This window comes from Eulemur rufifrons, chromosome 9 (genome assembly GCF_041146395.1).
Source record: "Eulemur rufifrons isolate Redbay chromosome 9, OSU_ERuf_1, whole genome shotgun sequence".
NCBI classification, from domain to species: Eukaryota; Metazoa; Chordata; class Mammalia; order Primates; family Lemuridae; genus Eulemur; species Eulemur rufifrons.
In genome coordinates, this window is record NC_090991.1 from 35,978,874 (window position 1) to 35,996,669 (window position 17,796).

Genomic DNA, 17,796 nt, shown 5'->3' on the forward strand with positions numbered 1-17,796 from the left:
TGTACCGCGGGAGGGGCTCCCTGCCCGGACCCCCCCAAAGCCAGGCTTTGGCGCTTCCCTCAACCTGAAGTGCCAAGATGGCGGCGGCGCCACAGCTCCGGGAGGGAGGGGCGGGAGTGCGAGGAGGGTGGGCCGTACCATCCCCACCCCGGGGGAGAGAGGAGGGACACAGCAAGGGGAAAGGAAGTCCACCCTGGAAAACCGAGGAACGCCCCCTAGCTCCACCCAGGCGTGGATCTTCCCACTCCCCTGGGCCGAGGGCGTGCTCCACCCGCGGGGCACGCCCCTTCCCCCAGGGCCAATGAGAGGAGCAGGTCGGGAGCCCTGGCTTTTATGAATGGGTCCCGTGCCCACCCACCTGTCACCTAGCCTCCACAGGGCAAAGGGTCAAGTTAAGAAACCGCCAGTACCTTCAGACGCCTATCTTAATAATCCTCTGATTCTATGGCTCATCTCATGAAATCTTTGAGTAAACTGCCCCACGCTTTGTTACATAATTATTTCTAGGATGAAGGATCTCCATATATTCGACACAAATCATGGGTCAACATTGTTCCTTCTGTATGAGAATTCTCAAACGCACATGGTCACTCTTTAAACAGTTACAAAAATTAATGTACCTTTCATCACGAAGTGACACAATAAACATAACGCTAGCATAGGGAAGCATGATGAGGTGATTAAATGAATAATGAGCATATGTTAACATTCTTTATGGAAAAGACTGGGTTTTAAGCATGGCAGAGTCTGGCATCCTAAGTGCTCAAAAATATAAATCCAAATACATTTTAAGCAGAATTAGTAATTAGCAAAACAAGGAAATTGCCCAGCTAGTGTGTGGGTCAAAAGGGCCTAGGAGCCAAGTCTGGTGATTCACACCTACACTCTTAGGACTCTGGAAGGCCAAGGCCAGGGGATTGCTTGAGGCCAGGAGTTGGAGACCAGCCTGGACAACATAGTGTCCCCCTGTCTCTAAAAAAACAAAAAGAATAGAGAAGGGAAAAGGCGTAAAGACAGGAGAATGGCTCCTTGAGTTTTGTTTTGGTTCTTTAAATACCTGACTAAAAAAATAGTAGTAAACAACTCTTGAAAATCTAGAATTGTAGTAAAGTTACTACATGATTAAAAAAAAAAGGCCATGAAATAAACAGCTTCCGTTTTATTTTACTTTAGGAGCCAAGGAGCATACTGGCAATTTGTTCCTGTCTCCTAAAACCATCTGACTACATTGCTGCACTGCCTACATTAGAGAATCTAAGCAGCAGAAAAGGACAAATACCCTAGACCCTATCAATAAACCCAGGCTCCTCCTAAACCAGCCGGATTCAGAGAGAAAAATGAGCTGGACTCCCTCACTGTATTACTTGCTAACAAGGTCGGATGTGGTTCTATTACATAGTAAAGTCATTAATCAAACAAAATATTCTCACAAAGCTAACTTTTTTAAAAGCATGTAAAAATTATACATTTGTACATATATACATTATTCTTTTACAGTGCCGAATACTGAACAGTTCATTTAGGGTTTTTTGTATTGTTTTCTCTTTCATATTCTTTGTCATCACTTTGGCTCTGCCCTAACCGCACATCATTCTGTTGTCACATGATCTACTAAAGCAGGTAAACGTTCATCTATCCCAGTAAGCACAATCTATCTGAGTAACTCTGGAGAGCATTTTCTGAACGGTCCGGTTTCTACAGATGCGGTGTGTTCACACAGGTGAGAGGAAAGCGGCGTGATACGTAGTACAACGGCAGCGAGCAGCCTTCGTCCTCACACCAAGACGGTCCAGTGCCCATCCTTAAAAAACAGTCAAAACCCACTCTGCGCCCAGCATACATTACTGAGAGTCCCACAGAGCAGGTCACACTGGTTCTCAAAGGAAGTGAGCCGTTTCAGGAATCAATGGAGGGGGGTCACTTTGAACAGTGGTCATTTGATATCTGTGGAAGAAGTCATTTGAACTCTTATAAAGAGAAGTTTTAAGGGGTCAGCAGCCTCCCTGGAAAATTCAGGAAAACCAGTAAGAGAGGGGACAGTTTTCATCTTTTCATAAAGTTCTTCTCCAGAGCTACTGAGGTTCTCTGTAGAGAGTAGATATTCCGCTTCACTCGATCCTCCAGGGAGGAAGTAGACGCACTCTCCAGCTTCATGCGGCTGGGAAGAGAAGACAGGCGAAGGAAAGTCAAAAACATTTCGCACTCGGCCATCTATCTGGCAGAATTAGAAGAAATGGGTTGCTAGCCATAAAGCAGCTATAGAAACACAAGCTCTTTGAAGCCCACATAGATACCTTCCCAGTGACTCCATCTGGAAACACATTTTTAAACCAATGTCCATAAAGGAAAATTTAGCTGTTTTGAAAAATAAATCAAAGCCTCATTGGGAAAAGGCTTCCTGAGCCATGAAATTCTTATTTAAAAGGAAAGCCAAGGAGTTTCAATGATTTCGAAAATAGCAATTCACTTCTCCTCCCCTCAAACCAAAAACATCCCACTGCCTAGCCAGAAGCTGGGAGTGGTAGCAAAGGTGGTCTGGAGGCTGAGTTCTGCGTTCTCTCTGCACAGACACAGAAACACTCAGAACACAAGGAACCAGCTGCCAGCTGCCTCCTTGAGCCCATGCCCATGAAAGCCCCCAGACAGGAAGAAGATGCACTCACTGGATAAATTTCCCATCCCGGGAGTCCAGCTTCTCCAGCCTCTGCTCACGCTCCTCATCCCTAGCGTGCCTCTTGAGGGTGTTCAGTCGCTCTTCCTCTCGCCACTTGGCGTTTTCCATCATCTCTTGCCGTTTTCGCTCTAGTTCCTCTGCTGAGAGTTTTCTGTTGAGCACAAACACCATCCTATCAGGTATCACCCAGCAAAAAAATAGAAGGCGCACACGGAGCACAGAGGCCAGGGAGGACCCCAGGCTCTGCAGCTCACTGCTCTCTCCAAGGAAACACCCAGCCCAGTGCCAAGCCAGCGTGAGGGCCCTTCCTTCCTAACATCTTGGTCAGGAGGTTTCATCCAAATTTCAAAGACCTTTAGTGAAGTATTCCATAATCTCAGTAATCTCTAGAGTGATTATTCTGAAACATTAAATATGAAATAAATTAAGAACTAATCAAGAGTCTAAACCTATAGCAAGTATATCCCAATTGTTTGCTCAACAACTTACAGAAGAACAGAGGACTAAGTTATCCATGTAACTGTTGGCATCTACCATCTATCCATGAGAGATGCTTAGAAGTTCATGACGCAGCCCCTGAGGACACAACTGTGTGACTAAGCTTGCAGCTAGAAGCCTGGAGGATTCAACTCAACCTCAGAAAGTGATAGGCAGTATATTGTCCTCAAGGTATAAGACTAAAAATTTTTTAAAAATTAAAAAATGTATTTATAAAAAAGAAAGTAATAGGTAGTACATGGAAGTAAAGAGGCTAAGCAAAAAAAAAAAGAAAAGAAAGAAAGAAAGAAATAGGTAGATCTTCCCTGGCACTCACTGCAAATGAAGTTAGAGGAGATGAATAGCTTAGTCACTACTTAACAATGGCAGACGTCCAAATCTATTGATTCTCAAACAGATGTGATATACATACAGATCCCTGTAAGAGGAAAAATAATTATTGGAGCCTCATAAGAGAGTGGAAGCCCTGCTTTCAGAAACAAACTTAAGATACTGAAACCTGATATTTAGTTATCTATAGTGAAATGACTACACATCCTTTTAAAAACTCCACAGAATAGGCTGGGCACAGTGGCTCACACCTGTAATCTCAGCACTTTGGGAGGCTGAGGTGGGAGGATTGCTTGACCCAGGAGTTTGATGTTGCAGTAAGCTATGATCACGCCACTGCACTTTAGCATGAGAGACAGAGTGAGACCCTGTCTCTATTAAAAGAAAAAAAAAATGCTCTCACAAGCAATCCCAGGGGCAGTGTGAATTACAGTTCAGCTGAAGAACTGGCCCCACATCTCACCCATAAAAGATTAAGTTATGCATCGTATACTCTGGGAAGGCAGAGAATTACGTCACATATTTTGAAAAATTGCCAGACAAAATAATTAAACCTTTTTTTTTTTTGAGATGGGGTCTCACTATGTCACCCAGGTTGGTCTCAAACTCTTGGGCTCAAGAGATCCTCCCACCTCAGCCTCCCAAGTAGCTGGAATTACAGGCCCACACCACTGCACCTGGCTAAAACATAATAATTAAACCTTTTCAAAAAGTTTCTGTTCCATGGAAATTTAGGGTATCAGGCAATTAAGAGTAAAAGAGGCCAGGTTTGGTGGCTCACACCTGTAATCCTAGCACTTTGGGAGGCCAGGAGGATCTCTTGAGCCCAGGAGTTCAAGGATGCAGTGAGCCATGATGACGCCACTGCACTCTAGCCCAGGCATCAGAGTGAGACCCTGTCTCAAAACAAACAAACAAACAAACAAAGAGTTAAAAAGACCTTGGAGTCCATCTCTCTTCTAACAACACAATGAATAATAGAGCTTACTTCTCAGTATTGGCTGCACGCTGGAATCAATGGGGAGCTTTAAAAATACTGATGTCCGGTCCACCTCCAGAGATTTTAATGTCATAGGGCTGGCGTATAGCTAAGTAATGGGATTTTTTTGTTTTTAAGCTTCCCAGATGATATTTTAAAAAAGTTTTTTTTAGAGTTGGGAGTCTTGCTATATTGCACAGGCTGGTCTGGAACTCCTGGCCTCAAGCAGTCCTCCCACTGAATAGCTACTTCCCAGATAATTCTAATGTATAGCCAATTTGTTTGGAAATGCTGGTTTATACATCCCATGGGGCAGTAAAAGGATGGTCACAAAAGCTGCCCACCTCATCTAAACTTCTACTGAGCGCAACCTGGACCCCCAGGGACAGCCTTTCATGGCCACAGCCACCTTTCCTCAGGTCCCCAGGGCTACACGCCCCTGTGCTCTAACCCACTCCGCATCCCACTCAAACTCAGAGGACGTCTGCCCTCAAGGAGGGTATGCTGTTTCCCTTTTAGCTGATGCCTCGAGAAGGAACAATCTCTTCAGAAAGCTTCTGTGTGGAAATCTCTATGAGAATGAATATGTTTACAGATGGTGAGAGACAGATACTTAAACAATTGTTCGTTGTGTATGCCAAAACTATTTTCTTCATCCTTTCAATATGCCTCACATGGTGTGTGTGCGTGTGGGGTGGGGGACAGATCATTAAAAGTTGACAAAATGCGTAAAAGTTAGTTTGACAAAAAGGTAATATCAAGTATCCACTTGCCCTGGTTTGAGCCACTTCTAGGTTCAGGCTTGCAGACGAGAATGTAATCTACTGGGCTCCCGACTCACCTGGTGTATCCAGGAGCATGCCGCCTTTGGTAGACCTCTTTTTTGGGTGATGGGCTCTTAGTTTGGCCTCTCTCTCTCCTGTTCACCTTAGAATTGTGTCTGTAATGGACATAGAGGGGAAAAGCCTTTTCAATCCAGGGTCTTATAATATGTACCTCAAACGATGGAAGACATGCTAATAGTCTTAGAACTATAATCCGAATGGAAGACAGCAGAGGGCAGAAATGCAAGAAAAACAAAGGCGCAGGGTACATAAAGTTTCACATCAGACTCCCCCCAGAGTGTGCTAGCACGGTACACACCTACAGATACGGGCTTCTAGGGGCCTGAGCTTGACACAGAGGTGAAAAAAAAAAATGATGTAAAGGAAATAAGAAAGCAAAGACATTTGGGAAAGTCTCCGATTGGACATCACCAAAAGCAAGTGCCTGTTGTGACCAGGCCCCCACTGTCACAGGTTATTTCCCAGTGAATCCCACACTCACGGTTTGCTGGGCCTTGGGGACCGTGACCTTCTCCCTGGGGATCGAGACCTCCTGTCCCGGGACCCCACTTCCCTGGTGCTCTTCTTGCTGGCATGTCTGGGGGGTGAGTGGGAGGAGCTTCTGGATCTGGAATGGTTCTTTACCCCGTGTGTTCTCTTTTGCTCGGCCATCAGAGGACCCTGCAGTCCCTGGTTACGGTCAGAGTTCCTGACCTATGTCGTTAAGGAAGAGAAGAGAAGAGATGCTATTTATAGGAAAATCTAGCAGTTCAGGAGAAAACACAGTGAAACAGGAGATGAATAAGCAAGGAAGTTCTATAAGGAGCCAACTGGGCACACCAATCCCATCACCCAGAATTATCGGAGAATTGTATAAACTTAGGACCATTATCTTCAGAATCCCCTAGAAGAATATATTAGATACTTGGCGTGGTGCTTCCCTACAGCCTAAGGAAGAGCAAGAGGCAGAAGCATGAAGGATAAGGACCTAGGTCAAAAATACAGAGGGGACCATTTGTCAAAAGTCATCAACCTGTACACTTAAAATGTATGCATTTCATGTAAATTACATGCAGAGGGATGGGCAGGATGCCTGAATGCTCCACTGCTGGTTTAGCCTCCCTGCTCATAGGGCCCTCAGCCACAGGACAAGGTTCAGGGATAGGGATGGGCCTGACTCTGGTGGTCCCAGCCTTCACTGCCCAACTCCCTGCTCTCTGCAGTTGTCAGGGTCCACAATCCCACAGTCACTTCCTCCAAGGAGCCCACATTCCTACCTGTAAGCCATATCCAGGGACTTTGGACAAAAGAGGGGAGGAATTTGCCATTTTCTTCTGAGATCTAAGAGATTAAAATACACATACTCATCAAAAAAGAAAATACACGAAGGTCCAGTTCAAATCTCTTATGCTGAAACATGCTTCCTGCTTCCAATGTGACCTTTCCCACTTCCCAGCTATTACTTGGCAGTATGTTTCTCTATTTGGACTATCTTTGCTGGAAGATGCATCAGCACAGTCAAGTTTTTCCTACAAAAAACCGTGGGCCTCACTTCTCAGCCCCAACGCCTGAACACATTCTCCTCTCACCTCATGCTGCTATTCCAGGGACTAATAGTGAGTCAGCAGCAGCGGAGCTGACTGCTCCCACATGGAAGACAGAATGGGCCCACGTGGGCTCATTAATCCATTAAAAAGAGAAAGCCTACATAAAGTCCACTTCAGTCCTAGAGGAATCATAAGCTTAGATGAAACAGAGTCACACCCAGGATGTCTGACCTAAAACCTACAAGGCTAAAGTCAGCTCTGTTAGGGGTCTAGCATCTTCCCTGGAGATGCTAAATGTGGGTCAAGAGATCCACCCACATTTAGCATCTCCAGGGAAGATGCCAGATGGCAAGCTGCCTAGGGACAGAGCCTGTGTCTAAGCGTTCACCACCGCAAGCCAGTACCTGGCAGTTCCTGGCATAGGGCAGGGGTTCAGTCCACCTCTGTGGAATGAATGAGTGAATGAGCAAGTGACTCAGCCATGACGGAGGCCAGCCTCCACGTGCTCACCTCCCCCGGCTGTGCTCATCCTCACTGTTGGAACGATCGCTACTCGAGCTTCTGTGCTTGTGTTTCTTGTGCTTCTTTTTCTTCTCCTTCTTTTTCTTCTTCTCCTTTTTATCCAGACTCATTTGCAACTAGAAAATGCCAGAACATAACCACACAAGATTCCTGAGACCCATCATCCTCCTGTGAGGGGACTGGGTCATGCACAGACTGCCTGACTCCATGCCTCTGGGGCTACAGAGGTCCAGGACATTATCAGGGGTTCCCTGTCCACAAAGGAGGGGTAGGGTATTAACCCTGGTTGTGCACAAACGCAGTCTCAACTACTGAACAGAATCCCTGGTAGGTGAGGCTAGGAATTCATGTTTTTTAATGGTTACCTGAACCACTGTCTAGGAGTTTCCATTCTACGTCAAAAGTACTCCAACTCCACTGAAAGTAATCAGGACTGCAAGGTCAACGTTTAATTTTCCTTACCAACTAATCCAAGAAATAATCACATAATATGTCATGTGAAAGACAAGTGGGTCCTAGAAGCTTTATACTATGACAAGGGCATACCCTTGATGTCCTGAACACACTACATGATAACGCTTTGCACAAGCATAGTCTACATCCCTCTTTTTTCTAGAAAAATGACACCACATGGTGTTTTTTCCAACCAAAAGACAAAAGAAGAAATCAAGTGCAATTAAGATTAATAAATTAAGATTATATAAAATCACCAGGAGATGGTCTCTAAAAGACAAAAACTTTTTTAAAGCTTTTGTCTACAACTTGGGGTCACACATATTTTAATCTTACCCCTTTTATGAATTTTAATTTACAATATATTGTCACTCTTTTTGATGTACAGCTCTGTGAGGTTTTTTGTTTGTTTTAGAGACAGAGTCTTGCTATGTCACCCAGGCTGGAGTGCAGTAGCTCTTCATAGGTGCCGTAATAGTGCACTACAGCCTCAAATTCCTGAGCTCAAGCAATCCTCCCTTCTCTCACCTCAGCCTCCCACGTAGCTGAGACTACAGGCACATGCCAACATGCCTGGCCTAAAAGACAAAAATTTTAAAGGCCACTCTGTTTTCCTTCTCATAAGGTAAGAGTGAATAAAGAGAAGTTCTCATGTAGCTAAAAGATACTCTTGGTGCTTCTCTGATACACTACTTACCAATTCTTTGATTTTCTTCATTTTCACAGGATTATTTAATACCTCTCTTTTTTTCTCCTCCTCCTTCTTCCTAAACAGAGAAAATTATGGAAATCATGACTTTTTCTTTTGGAAAGGGGATTAAGTCATTCTCCTCTCCAAATTCTATGTAGTAAACTTTTTTCCAAACACGTGCAGACTGGCCCTATGTTGAAATCTACATGATGGTGTGGAAGCCAGAAATCTCCTCCAAATCTGCATAAGAGATTTCATATTGTGGGGAAAGTCTACACTGGTGAACGGCTATGCAAGATAATGAGTGTGGTCTGTTTCGTGTTAGGCTTCATTCTCAAGGCTTCCCAAATGGTAAGTAAACAGGTGTCATCCTGTGTATCAACTGGTTGCAGCATTTCAAAGACTACCACCACTGTTTAGCATGATAACCACCTGGGAAATACAGACAATGGACTCCTCTTTCAAGTCTTACTCTCTTATACTGTTCCAAGGAGGGCAAATTGGTCAACCTTCCTGGAGGACAATTTGGCAACACTTATCACAGCCTTCACATACTATTTGATCTCACAAATTCTCCCTTAAGAATTTGATACTGTAAGGAAATAATCAAGGAAGGTCACAACAAAGTTGTTCACATTATAAGAATAAAAATTTGGAAACAAGTTAGAGACCCAACAAAAGAATATTAATAAAAGAAATTATGGCATATGGATATAATATAGACATTAAAAATGATGTCAGAGGCACAGTGAGATAGAAGGACGCTCAATATATATGACTGAGTTTAAAAAAGGAGTTTATAAAACAATACGCACAGTATTTGTACACCAATATTCACAGCAGCATTATTCACAGTAGTCAAAAAAGGTAGAAATGACCTAAATGTCCACTGACAGATGAATGGATAAATGAAATATGATATGTTCATACAATGGAATATTATTCAGCCTTCAAAAGGGAGGAAATTCTGACACATTTCAACGTGGATGCATCAAGGTCATTATGCTAAGTAAAATAAACCAGTCACAAAAAGATAAATATTATATGATTTCATTTACATGAGGTAAACAGAGTGGTCACACTCTAGAAATAGAAAGCAGAATGGGGCCAGGCGCAGTGGCTGACACCTGTAATCCTAGCCCTCTGGGAGGTCAAGGCAGGAGGATCACTCCAGGTCAGGAGTTTGAGACCAGCCTGAGCAAGAGTGAGACCCCGTCTCTACTAAAAATTGGCCAGGTGACTAAAAATAGAAAATACTAGCCGGGCGTGGTGGCACATGCCTGTAGTCCCAGCTACTTGGGTGGCTAAGACAGGAGGTTCACTTGAGTCCAGGAGTTGGAGGTTGCTGTGAGCTAGGCTGACACCACAGCACTCTAGCCCAGGTGACAGAGTGAGACTCTGTCTCAAAAAAAATAAAAAAAGCAGAATGGTGGTTACCAGGGGCCGGGAGGAGGAGGGAATGAGTAGCCATTGTTTATTGGGTATAGTTTCAGTTCAGAATGATTAGAGTTCTAGCCAGGGAGCGTGGTGATGGCTGCACAACATTATGAAGGTATTTAATACCATTGAACTGTACATGTAAAAATAGTTAAGGTGGTAAATTTTATGTTATGTGTATTGTACCACAATAAATTAAGATGGCAAAATGGGACAAAATATTTGCAACATAGACAACATCTTTAATAGATAAGTAACTTCAAAGAGAACTTGTAAAAGAAAAATGTAAATGAAAAATAAACATTTTTCAATGTTCAATCTTATACACTAGAAATAAAAAAATGCAAAATAATACAAATTAAACCAAACTAAATAATAATATGCACAGTATGATCTCATTTAGCACCCAAAATGAAGCTCTATTTTTATCTGTTACATATTAGGGTTTCAAGTAAAAGTCTACAAGTTTCTTTTTAAAGGGTTCTGCTACCTGACCCCCCAAGAAGAGGTGGGGGGTAAGAAGGCCTGTTCACTTACATAGCCAACTCTACACATATCCCTAAATTTCTAAGAAGCTGCCAACCGTTTTCACCCTGTTTCTCTTATTTTTGTTTAAGGGCCAAAGACAAATGAATAAATCTGGTCTGGTACATTTGCCAGTATCTTTCCATATGGCCTAAACCAGGCATCTTTGATGAAGCCTCCTTCCCAATGTCAGGAAGCCCCAGTGGAGACAAATCCTTTTACTTAGCAGATAAAAGCCAAGGGGAAATGAACAATAAAGCAAGAGAATCAATGGCCTTAGCAGAGTCTAAAAGCAACAAACCCCCCCCTCCCAGCCCCGTATCAGTACCTGATGATGAAGAGTGGGTCCTCTCGGATTTTGCTGGCCATGTCAAGCAGGGAATTGGCACCTGATGGGGCAAAGATAGAGCCTGGGAGGAGCCCTGTCTCAGAAGAACAGCCTGCCTCCTTCTCCTCCATCTTCTCAAAAACATATTTGTCAATGGGGCGCCCCAGCAGGTACTCATCACGGTTCACCATCCCACCAGGACCCTGGTACATCCAGTCCAATTTTTCTTCTTTTTTCCTAGTTCAAGGAAAAAAAAAAAATACAATCAAAGAAAATGTAGGCTAGGCACAGTAGCTCACACCTGTAATCCTAGCACTTTAGGAGGCCAGGCGGGAGAATGGCTTCCAGCCAACAGTTCAAGACCAGCCTGGGCAACACAGCAAGAACCCACCTCTACAAAAAAGAGAAAAATTAGTGGGGTGTGGTGGCACACACCTGTAGCACATGCTACTCAGGAGACTGAGGCAGGAGGATCGCTCAAACCTGGACTTTAAGGTTGCAATGAGCTATGCTCACACCACTGCACTCTAGTCCAGGAACAGAGCGAGATCCTGTCTCAAAGAAAAAGAAAAGAAAAGAAAATAGGAGACTCCTGCAAACCTATACACAAAACCTGAAAACAAGGTATAGATAACCACAGGGGATCAGAGGACTCATTCTACAGGTACCTACCATGGGCTAAACACCATACCCCATGTGGCAGGCATGAAGCAATGGTTCATGCCCTGGTGAGGCTTACAACTGAATGCAGGCATAATTTTCACACAAATAAATTATGAGGAAAACCACTGTCCCTTAACCTGGGGCATGGATCTTTGCTCCAGGCTTCTCAGGTCTCCTTTACACAGTCTTTATACTATGCTTTCATTTCAAAGACAGTCTAAAACAATTAATAAGCATATTCTAATATCATCACCTTATCACTAAGAACAATTTTAGTGACCACATATCATGTTTATCATGTATTTTGGTGATCACTGGCACAGGTGGTAGATAACACCATACATTTGAGGAGGTAATGAGAAAAGATCAGAAATAGCCTAAGAAGTAAATGATGCTTTCAAGCCTAAAGAGGGGAGCCAAATTATGCCATGGCATCATGCCAAACAAATACTTCCCTGTGGTTCTGGGAGAAAAAAGTGGTGAGAAAATGGAACTCTCACACTCGGAACAGCACGCTGAAGCAGCCAATGCACATTCACACTGCAAGCAGCAAAGTGGTTTCATCAAAAAGTATGATCTACAACATTAAATGTTTTGTGGATATGACTTTTAATTTGTCTGTTCATTTTTGTTTTGAGGTTATATAACTATGAGCACAAAGAATGTCTTCCTAGCTGCATGTTTGGACATTTTTAAAAAGAATAACTTGAACCAACACCGGTAGGCCATGACCCTTTACAATTTTTTTTTTCCTGTTAAAAGGATCGGTCTGAGAAACGCGTTAGTCTGTAGTTAAGAATTGATTGTGGCTGCTGCGTCAGGCTCCATCCAGCTTGCCTGGCATCACTCACACCACCGCTGGAGTCGAGATGGAGGGGTATGCGGAGAGCTGTGCCCTGGAGAATTGTGGAAGACTGGTGGGGCCTTTGCGATGAGTACCAAAGGTGGTGGTATCTTTCAAGCAATCAAAGGTTCTCTCAATTCTCCAGTGTAAGTAAGCCACAGAATTGGAGAGAGTATGACCGCTATTAAAACCAAGGCTCCAAGAACAAGATCCCGTCTCTACAAAAAATAGAAAAATTAGCCAGGTGGGGGGGCATGCACCTGGAGTCCCAGCTACCCAGAAGGCTGAGAGAGGAGGATTGCTTGAGCCCAGGAGTTTGAGGTTGCAGTGAGCTATGATGATGCCACTATACTCTAGCCCAGGCTACAGAGCAAGACCCTGTGTGTGTCCAAAAAAAAAAAAGAATATAAATCACCTTCCTCCCAATCGTAACAGACAAACAGGCAGGAGAGTCAGTAACAGGATAAATATTTGATTCTCTGTTCTGAAGTTATTCATCAATACTCTGACCTCGGCTGGGCGAGGTGGCTCACGCCTGTAATCCTAGCACTCTGGGAGGCCGAGGCGGGAGGATCACTCGAGGTCAGGAGTTTGAGACCAGCCTGAGCAAGGGCGAGACCCCGTCTCTACTAAAAATAGAAAGAAATTATCTGGACAGCTAAAAATATATAGAGAAAAAAATTAGCCAGGCATGGTGGTGCATGCCTGTAGTCCCAGCTACTCAGGAGCCTGAGGCAGAAGGATTGCTTAAGCCTAGGAGTTTGAAGTTGCTGTGAGCGAGGCTGATACCACGGCACTCTAGCCTGGGCAATAGGGCGAGACTGTCTCAAAAAATAAAAAATAAAAAATAAATTAAAAAAAAGTACTCTGACCTCATTTGACTCCAAAAAAGCCCAAATTTCTAACAAATCAGGCATATGATGTGTAATGCTTTGGTGAATAAAAATTTCAAGGTAATTTTTACCTTTGGATAGTAGAAAACTAAACCCTTATAATTAATGAGTAGTCAGTCTAAAAATCAATGTTTTCAAATCAAGGGTTCACAAACTGTAAAACTTCACACATTACAATGTGTGTTCATCTTATAAGCTACCCAGGAATTGATTCTAGTCTGTGAAATTTATTCACATTAAATTGCAATGTTAAGTATAGAACTTATATAAATTAAAGTATAGAAAGTGAAATAATTTAACATGTATCTGTGGGTAAAAAAGAAAAACTTGCCAAATTCTATTCTCTTATTCAATTTGGTGGACTAATGTCCTAAATATATAGTGTTGTATTTGAAAACTCTAGAATTCCACTTACTTTAAAACATTTCAAACTTCATACTTAAGCCAGAATGGCCTCCTCACCAAACCATTTTCCTGAACGAATGTGATTTTTCTCTTAAGTTCCATACTGCCATTTCCACGAATTGAAACTAAGTCTCACACACACATAACCCTGAATGTCACAAATCCTTCTGTCATGAAATTATTAAGGAAAAGTCCCAAATATCCAATGGGGGAAGTGTGCCACACACCACCCTGAAGCCTTGCCCACGAGGACACAAACATGGTGAATGGCAGTACAGATTACTCAATTTTAGTCTAGCTGTAGTTTTTATTTTATTCTGATTTAAGAATGTTCTGCATACTTTATGCTTTTTATTTTCTCCAACAAATTTATTTCCATCTCCTTTTATGCAATGGGTAAGGTAATTATTACCTGCCACTCTTATCTTATATCATACAAGAGGAAACTGAAGCAAGATAAGTTAGAGCAGGATTGGACACAGTCGTCACACAGCTTTTATTGACAGACACACTGTCCACAGGACCTTATTCCCATGGGACCTCACTGTCCCCCTAAAATGAGCCTGCAATACATTAACAAACAAAAGCAGGACTGAGGCGTTGACACATACTAAGAAGCAAGGTAGAGGAACCATCCTCAGTCAGCCTACACTAAGTCCTTACATGTATCTCATTGGATCCTCAATAAATTTTAAGAAAGAGTTGGAGCCAGGCATGGTGGCACATGCCTGTAGTCCCAGCTACTCAGGAGGCTGGGGAGAGGATCACTTGAACCCAGGAGTTGGAGGCTGCAGTGAGCTACGATCGAGCCTGTGAATAGCCACTGCACTCCAGCCTGGACAACACAGCAAGATCCCATCTCAATCAAAAAAAAAAAAAAGAGGGATTGGGTACATTATCATTCCCTGGTTTTATTGAGGTAAACTAGTCTCCCAAACTTGTTCCCAGTTACACAGCTAGTACATGCAAAGCCAACCTTAGGATCCAGGTCAGTCTGACTCCAAAACCCACATGCTTAAGCATTCAGCTACTGTGCAACACTCGTATGATGCACCTGTAGGCCAGTCCTGCGATTCCCTGCATGCTGGGACACTCCCGGCTCTCTGCTTACTTGACAGCCCCAACATCCTCTGCGTAGCGCTGCATCTCTTCCCGGGCCCTCTCCTCCCGCAGCTCGCGCTGAAGCTCCTCGATCTTCTTCCGCTCGGCCTCATGCTTCTGCTCGGCCTTCCACACTTTCTCCACATTGCGGAGGGTCTGGGGGTGCCAGCTCTTCTTCAGATTCTGTGGTGAATGAAAGGAGGGAGGAAAGAATTCGAGGAGTGGGTGGGTCTTGAGTATAACTGGCCCTGCCTCGCCCCCCCTCCATGCCCAGTTCATGCCAAGACAGGCACATAAGCAAGATGTCTTTAACAATGGCAAGGCTGGCACCCAATAATGTCTCACACATCTTAGCGGGGGGTTGTTCAAGTACATAAAGCTTCACAATAGAGCAGGCCCTTCCTGGGTTCCGGCAAACAGTTTTAATCTTAAATGCATACAAGTCATCCTTCCACTGGCCATCCCTAAATGGGAAGTGGTTATGGCAAGACAGGAGGAATGGGGCAGGGGGGGGAAGGGACATATTTTGAAAGGCAACAGACCCAAGTACCTTTGGCACTGGACATTCATTCTTAGGAACACAACCTACCTAACCTTGGTCCACTTCACCTGCCCTAAACTTGCATGGTTTACAACCCACCTAGAACCTCTTTCACCTTTCCCTCCCAGGAATTTCCCCAAGTTGCTGATCTCCCCCTTCACCCTCAAAAAATGCTTCTCTTCTCCTCCCCATCGGCCACTGCTTTGATTCAGTTTCCCAATCAGGGAACGTTTCCCAGTGGAAGTAACATCTAAGGACAATTATAAATGATCTCAGGGATGTGGGAAGGGGGGAGTAGGAGGGTAGCTTTTCAGAGAGAATAGCACACTAACTGCAGTCCCAGGGGTGTGAAAGAACATAGCACGAATCATTTGGTGTGGCTGCAGATGGAGTCCCAGCTGATGGGATGGGGGTGTAAGATGAAGCCAACTAAGAAGGGAACAGAATAAGGCCCTTATAAGCCATGTTAAGGAATCGGATTTTAATCTGTCGATGGTACGAAACACTCAACAGTTGCATGCAGGAGACAGGCATGGCTAGCTGTCATGGGAAGAAGGGACTCAAGAGGGCCCAGATTGGAGACCAGGAGACCAGTCAAATGAGATCATGTACACAGGTCCCTGGCACGTGGGAAATGTTCATCACTGAGAGCTCCTTTTGTTTCCTTTCTTCTCTCCCTCCTTGTCCTTCCTCCCCTTGTCAGGTCCTTTGATCCTTCCTCTCTTCCTTCCTTCCTCTCCTACCCCTCCCACCTTGTTCTACTGGTCCTCCCTTCTCTCCCTCCTTCAACCCAGGGGACAGGCGGTAATGTCTGGAAACATTTTGGTTGTCATAACTAGGGGACAAGGATGCTACTGGCATCTAATGGCAAGAAGCCAGGGATGCTGCCAAACATCCTAAAATGCACAGGACAGGGACAGTCCAACCACCACCACCATATACACCCGCAAACAAATATCTAACCCAAACTGTCAAGACTGCTGAGGTTAAGAAACCCTTGATTAGAGATTTCCTGTCCCTAAATAGTTACCTGAAGAATATACTAAATTAGATGAACCCTGGACGGAGCCCTGGAACTCACTCTAACTGAGAATGCCTGACAAACTCTAACAGGGCTACAGGACAGGTGGCTAAGCTGACCCATTTGCTGATTCAGTTAGCTACACTTTCAGGAGGTTAGCATTTTCCTGATCCTGCACCACACTCCAGTGGATAAATTTACCCTATTTGGGGCCTTTGTCCCTACAAAGGAACTATAAAGTTTAAAAAATTGTCACATCATTTATATTAAGTGCTATGAATTCAGAAGAAAGCTTTGTCAATACAGATGAGAATGCAGCTTTGAAGGAGGAGTGGGAGTCAGAAAGATGGACATGAAGATTCCTGCCGGCTTAAAACGGACCCCACGTCAAGAACCACGGGCGAGGAGAATGGGGCACAAACCACCCCCACTACAGCCCAGGACAGGACTCTGAACTCCTACCTAAGGAAGAGAGATGTGTCCCAAGACAAACTATGCAAATCAAAGCCTGAGTGACAGGTCCTCGGTATCTGCTTTCTTTCCCAGCCGTGGCTCTAACCGCCGCCGCTCCTCGGTCTCCCCAGAATTTCCGGCCGGTAGGGTCCCGATCCACAAACACACAAAGACCACCTGCCGCCGTTCGCGACGCATCTCGCACACTTTCCCAAGTCTCAGCCCGGTCACTCTGTGGCCCTAACGATCCATCCCCTCTCCAGGGTTACGGTCCCCAACCCCTGGGGCCGCCGAAAGCAAGGCTGCGTTGCTATGGCTACCCATGTTTTCCCCCCGACCTCCACCCCTGGCCAATTTCCATCCCCAACCCCAGTCAAGTCTCCGGCCTCAGTCCTCCCCCGCCCAGGCCTCCCTCCACTTACCAGGTCTCCGCCCCCCATGATGGTGGGGACGTTTCCTCACTATGCGGATCTGGAAGACTCAGGGAGGATCCAGAGGAAACGGAGAGAAACAGTTCAGGGGCGACTTCCTCCCAGGATCTGCTCCCGAGAGCTACCGGCTGCCAATTTCACCACCCGATCTAGAGGCCACTTCCGGCAGGGGGTCATATCATCGCGTCGGGGTCGCCGAACGATGACGTTATACTCTCTGTCGCGCTATGTGACGGCGGCGTCAAGTGCAGTTTCCACACCTTAGAGTGCTGCTGTCGTGGCCTCTGGGGTCTCATTTTGGCTACCTCACGTCGCCACCTCGCCTGATGTCCTGAACTGTCGCCACAGCTCCGTTCAGTCAGGTCGCAAAGGGCCTCCCAGCGCCGTTCTGTTGCCATGGCAGCGCACCAGAGCGTCTGGCCCGAAGCTCAACTTGCCTCTCCCTGGGAGACCCGGGTGTGGACCAGCCTAGACCGCCCCCGCAACCCCACTGCCAGGCACATAACCCCACACCCCTGTTTTTCAAAACAGCTTTTCAAACCAGCGCTCTCCTCAAACCTTGGCTCGCAGCCAACCCCCTTATTCCAGGCCTATTTTACGGAGATAAAGAGAAACCATCAAACCAAAATTCCATCA

General features: G+C 44.9%; 1 protein-coding gene across 1 annotated transcript; it reads right to left on the reverse strand.

Moving 5' to 3' along the window:
* Nucleotides 1–1,167: 1,167 nt before the first annotated feature.
* Nucleotides 1,168–17,314, reverse strand: CWC25 (CWC25 spliceosome associated protein homolog). Its single transcript, XM_069481320.1, has 10 exons — nucleotides 17,152–17,314; nucleotides 14,725–14,897; nucleotides 10,809–11,045; nucleotides 8,525–8,594; nucleotides 7,363–7,490; nucleotides 6,583–6,646; nucleotides 5,808–6,019; nucleotides 5,323–5,421; nucleotides 2,664–2,825; nucleotides 1,168–2,158 (listed from the first exon to the last, which is right to left on the reverse strand). The coding sequence occupies exons 1-10, from the start codon at nucleotides 17,167–17,169 to the stop codon at nucleotides 2,044–2,046; spliced, it is 1,278 nt and encodes a 425-aa protein (XP_069337421.1). The 5' UTR covers nucleotides 17,170–17,314; the 3' UTR covers nucleotides 1,168–2,043.
* Between the last annotated feature and the right edge of the window lie 482 nt (nucleotides 17,315–17,796).

Bases quoted from the DNA above. Each gene is read 5' to 3' on its own strand.
- CWC25 (XM_069481320.1), bottom strand. The intron at 8,595-10,808 runs GTACTGATACGG...TTCTCTGTTTAG, and splicing joins GACCCACTCTTCATCATCAG to GAAGAAGGAGGAGGAGAAAA. The intron at 6,647-7,362 runs GTGAGCACGTGG...TTAATCTCTTAG, and splicing joins GATGAGCACAGCCGGGGGAG to ATCTCAGAAGAAAATGGCAA.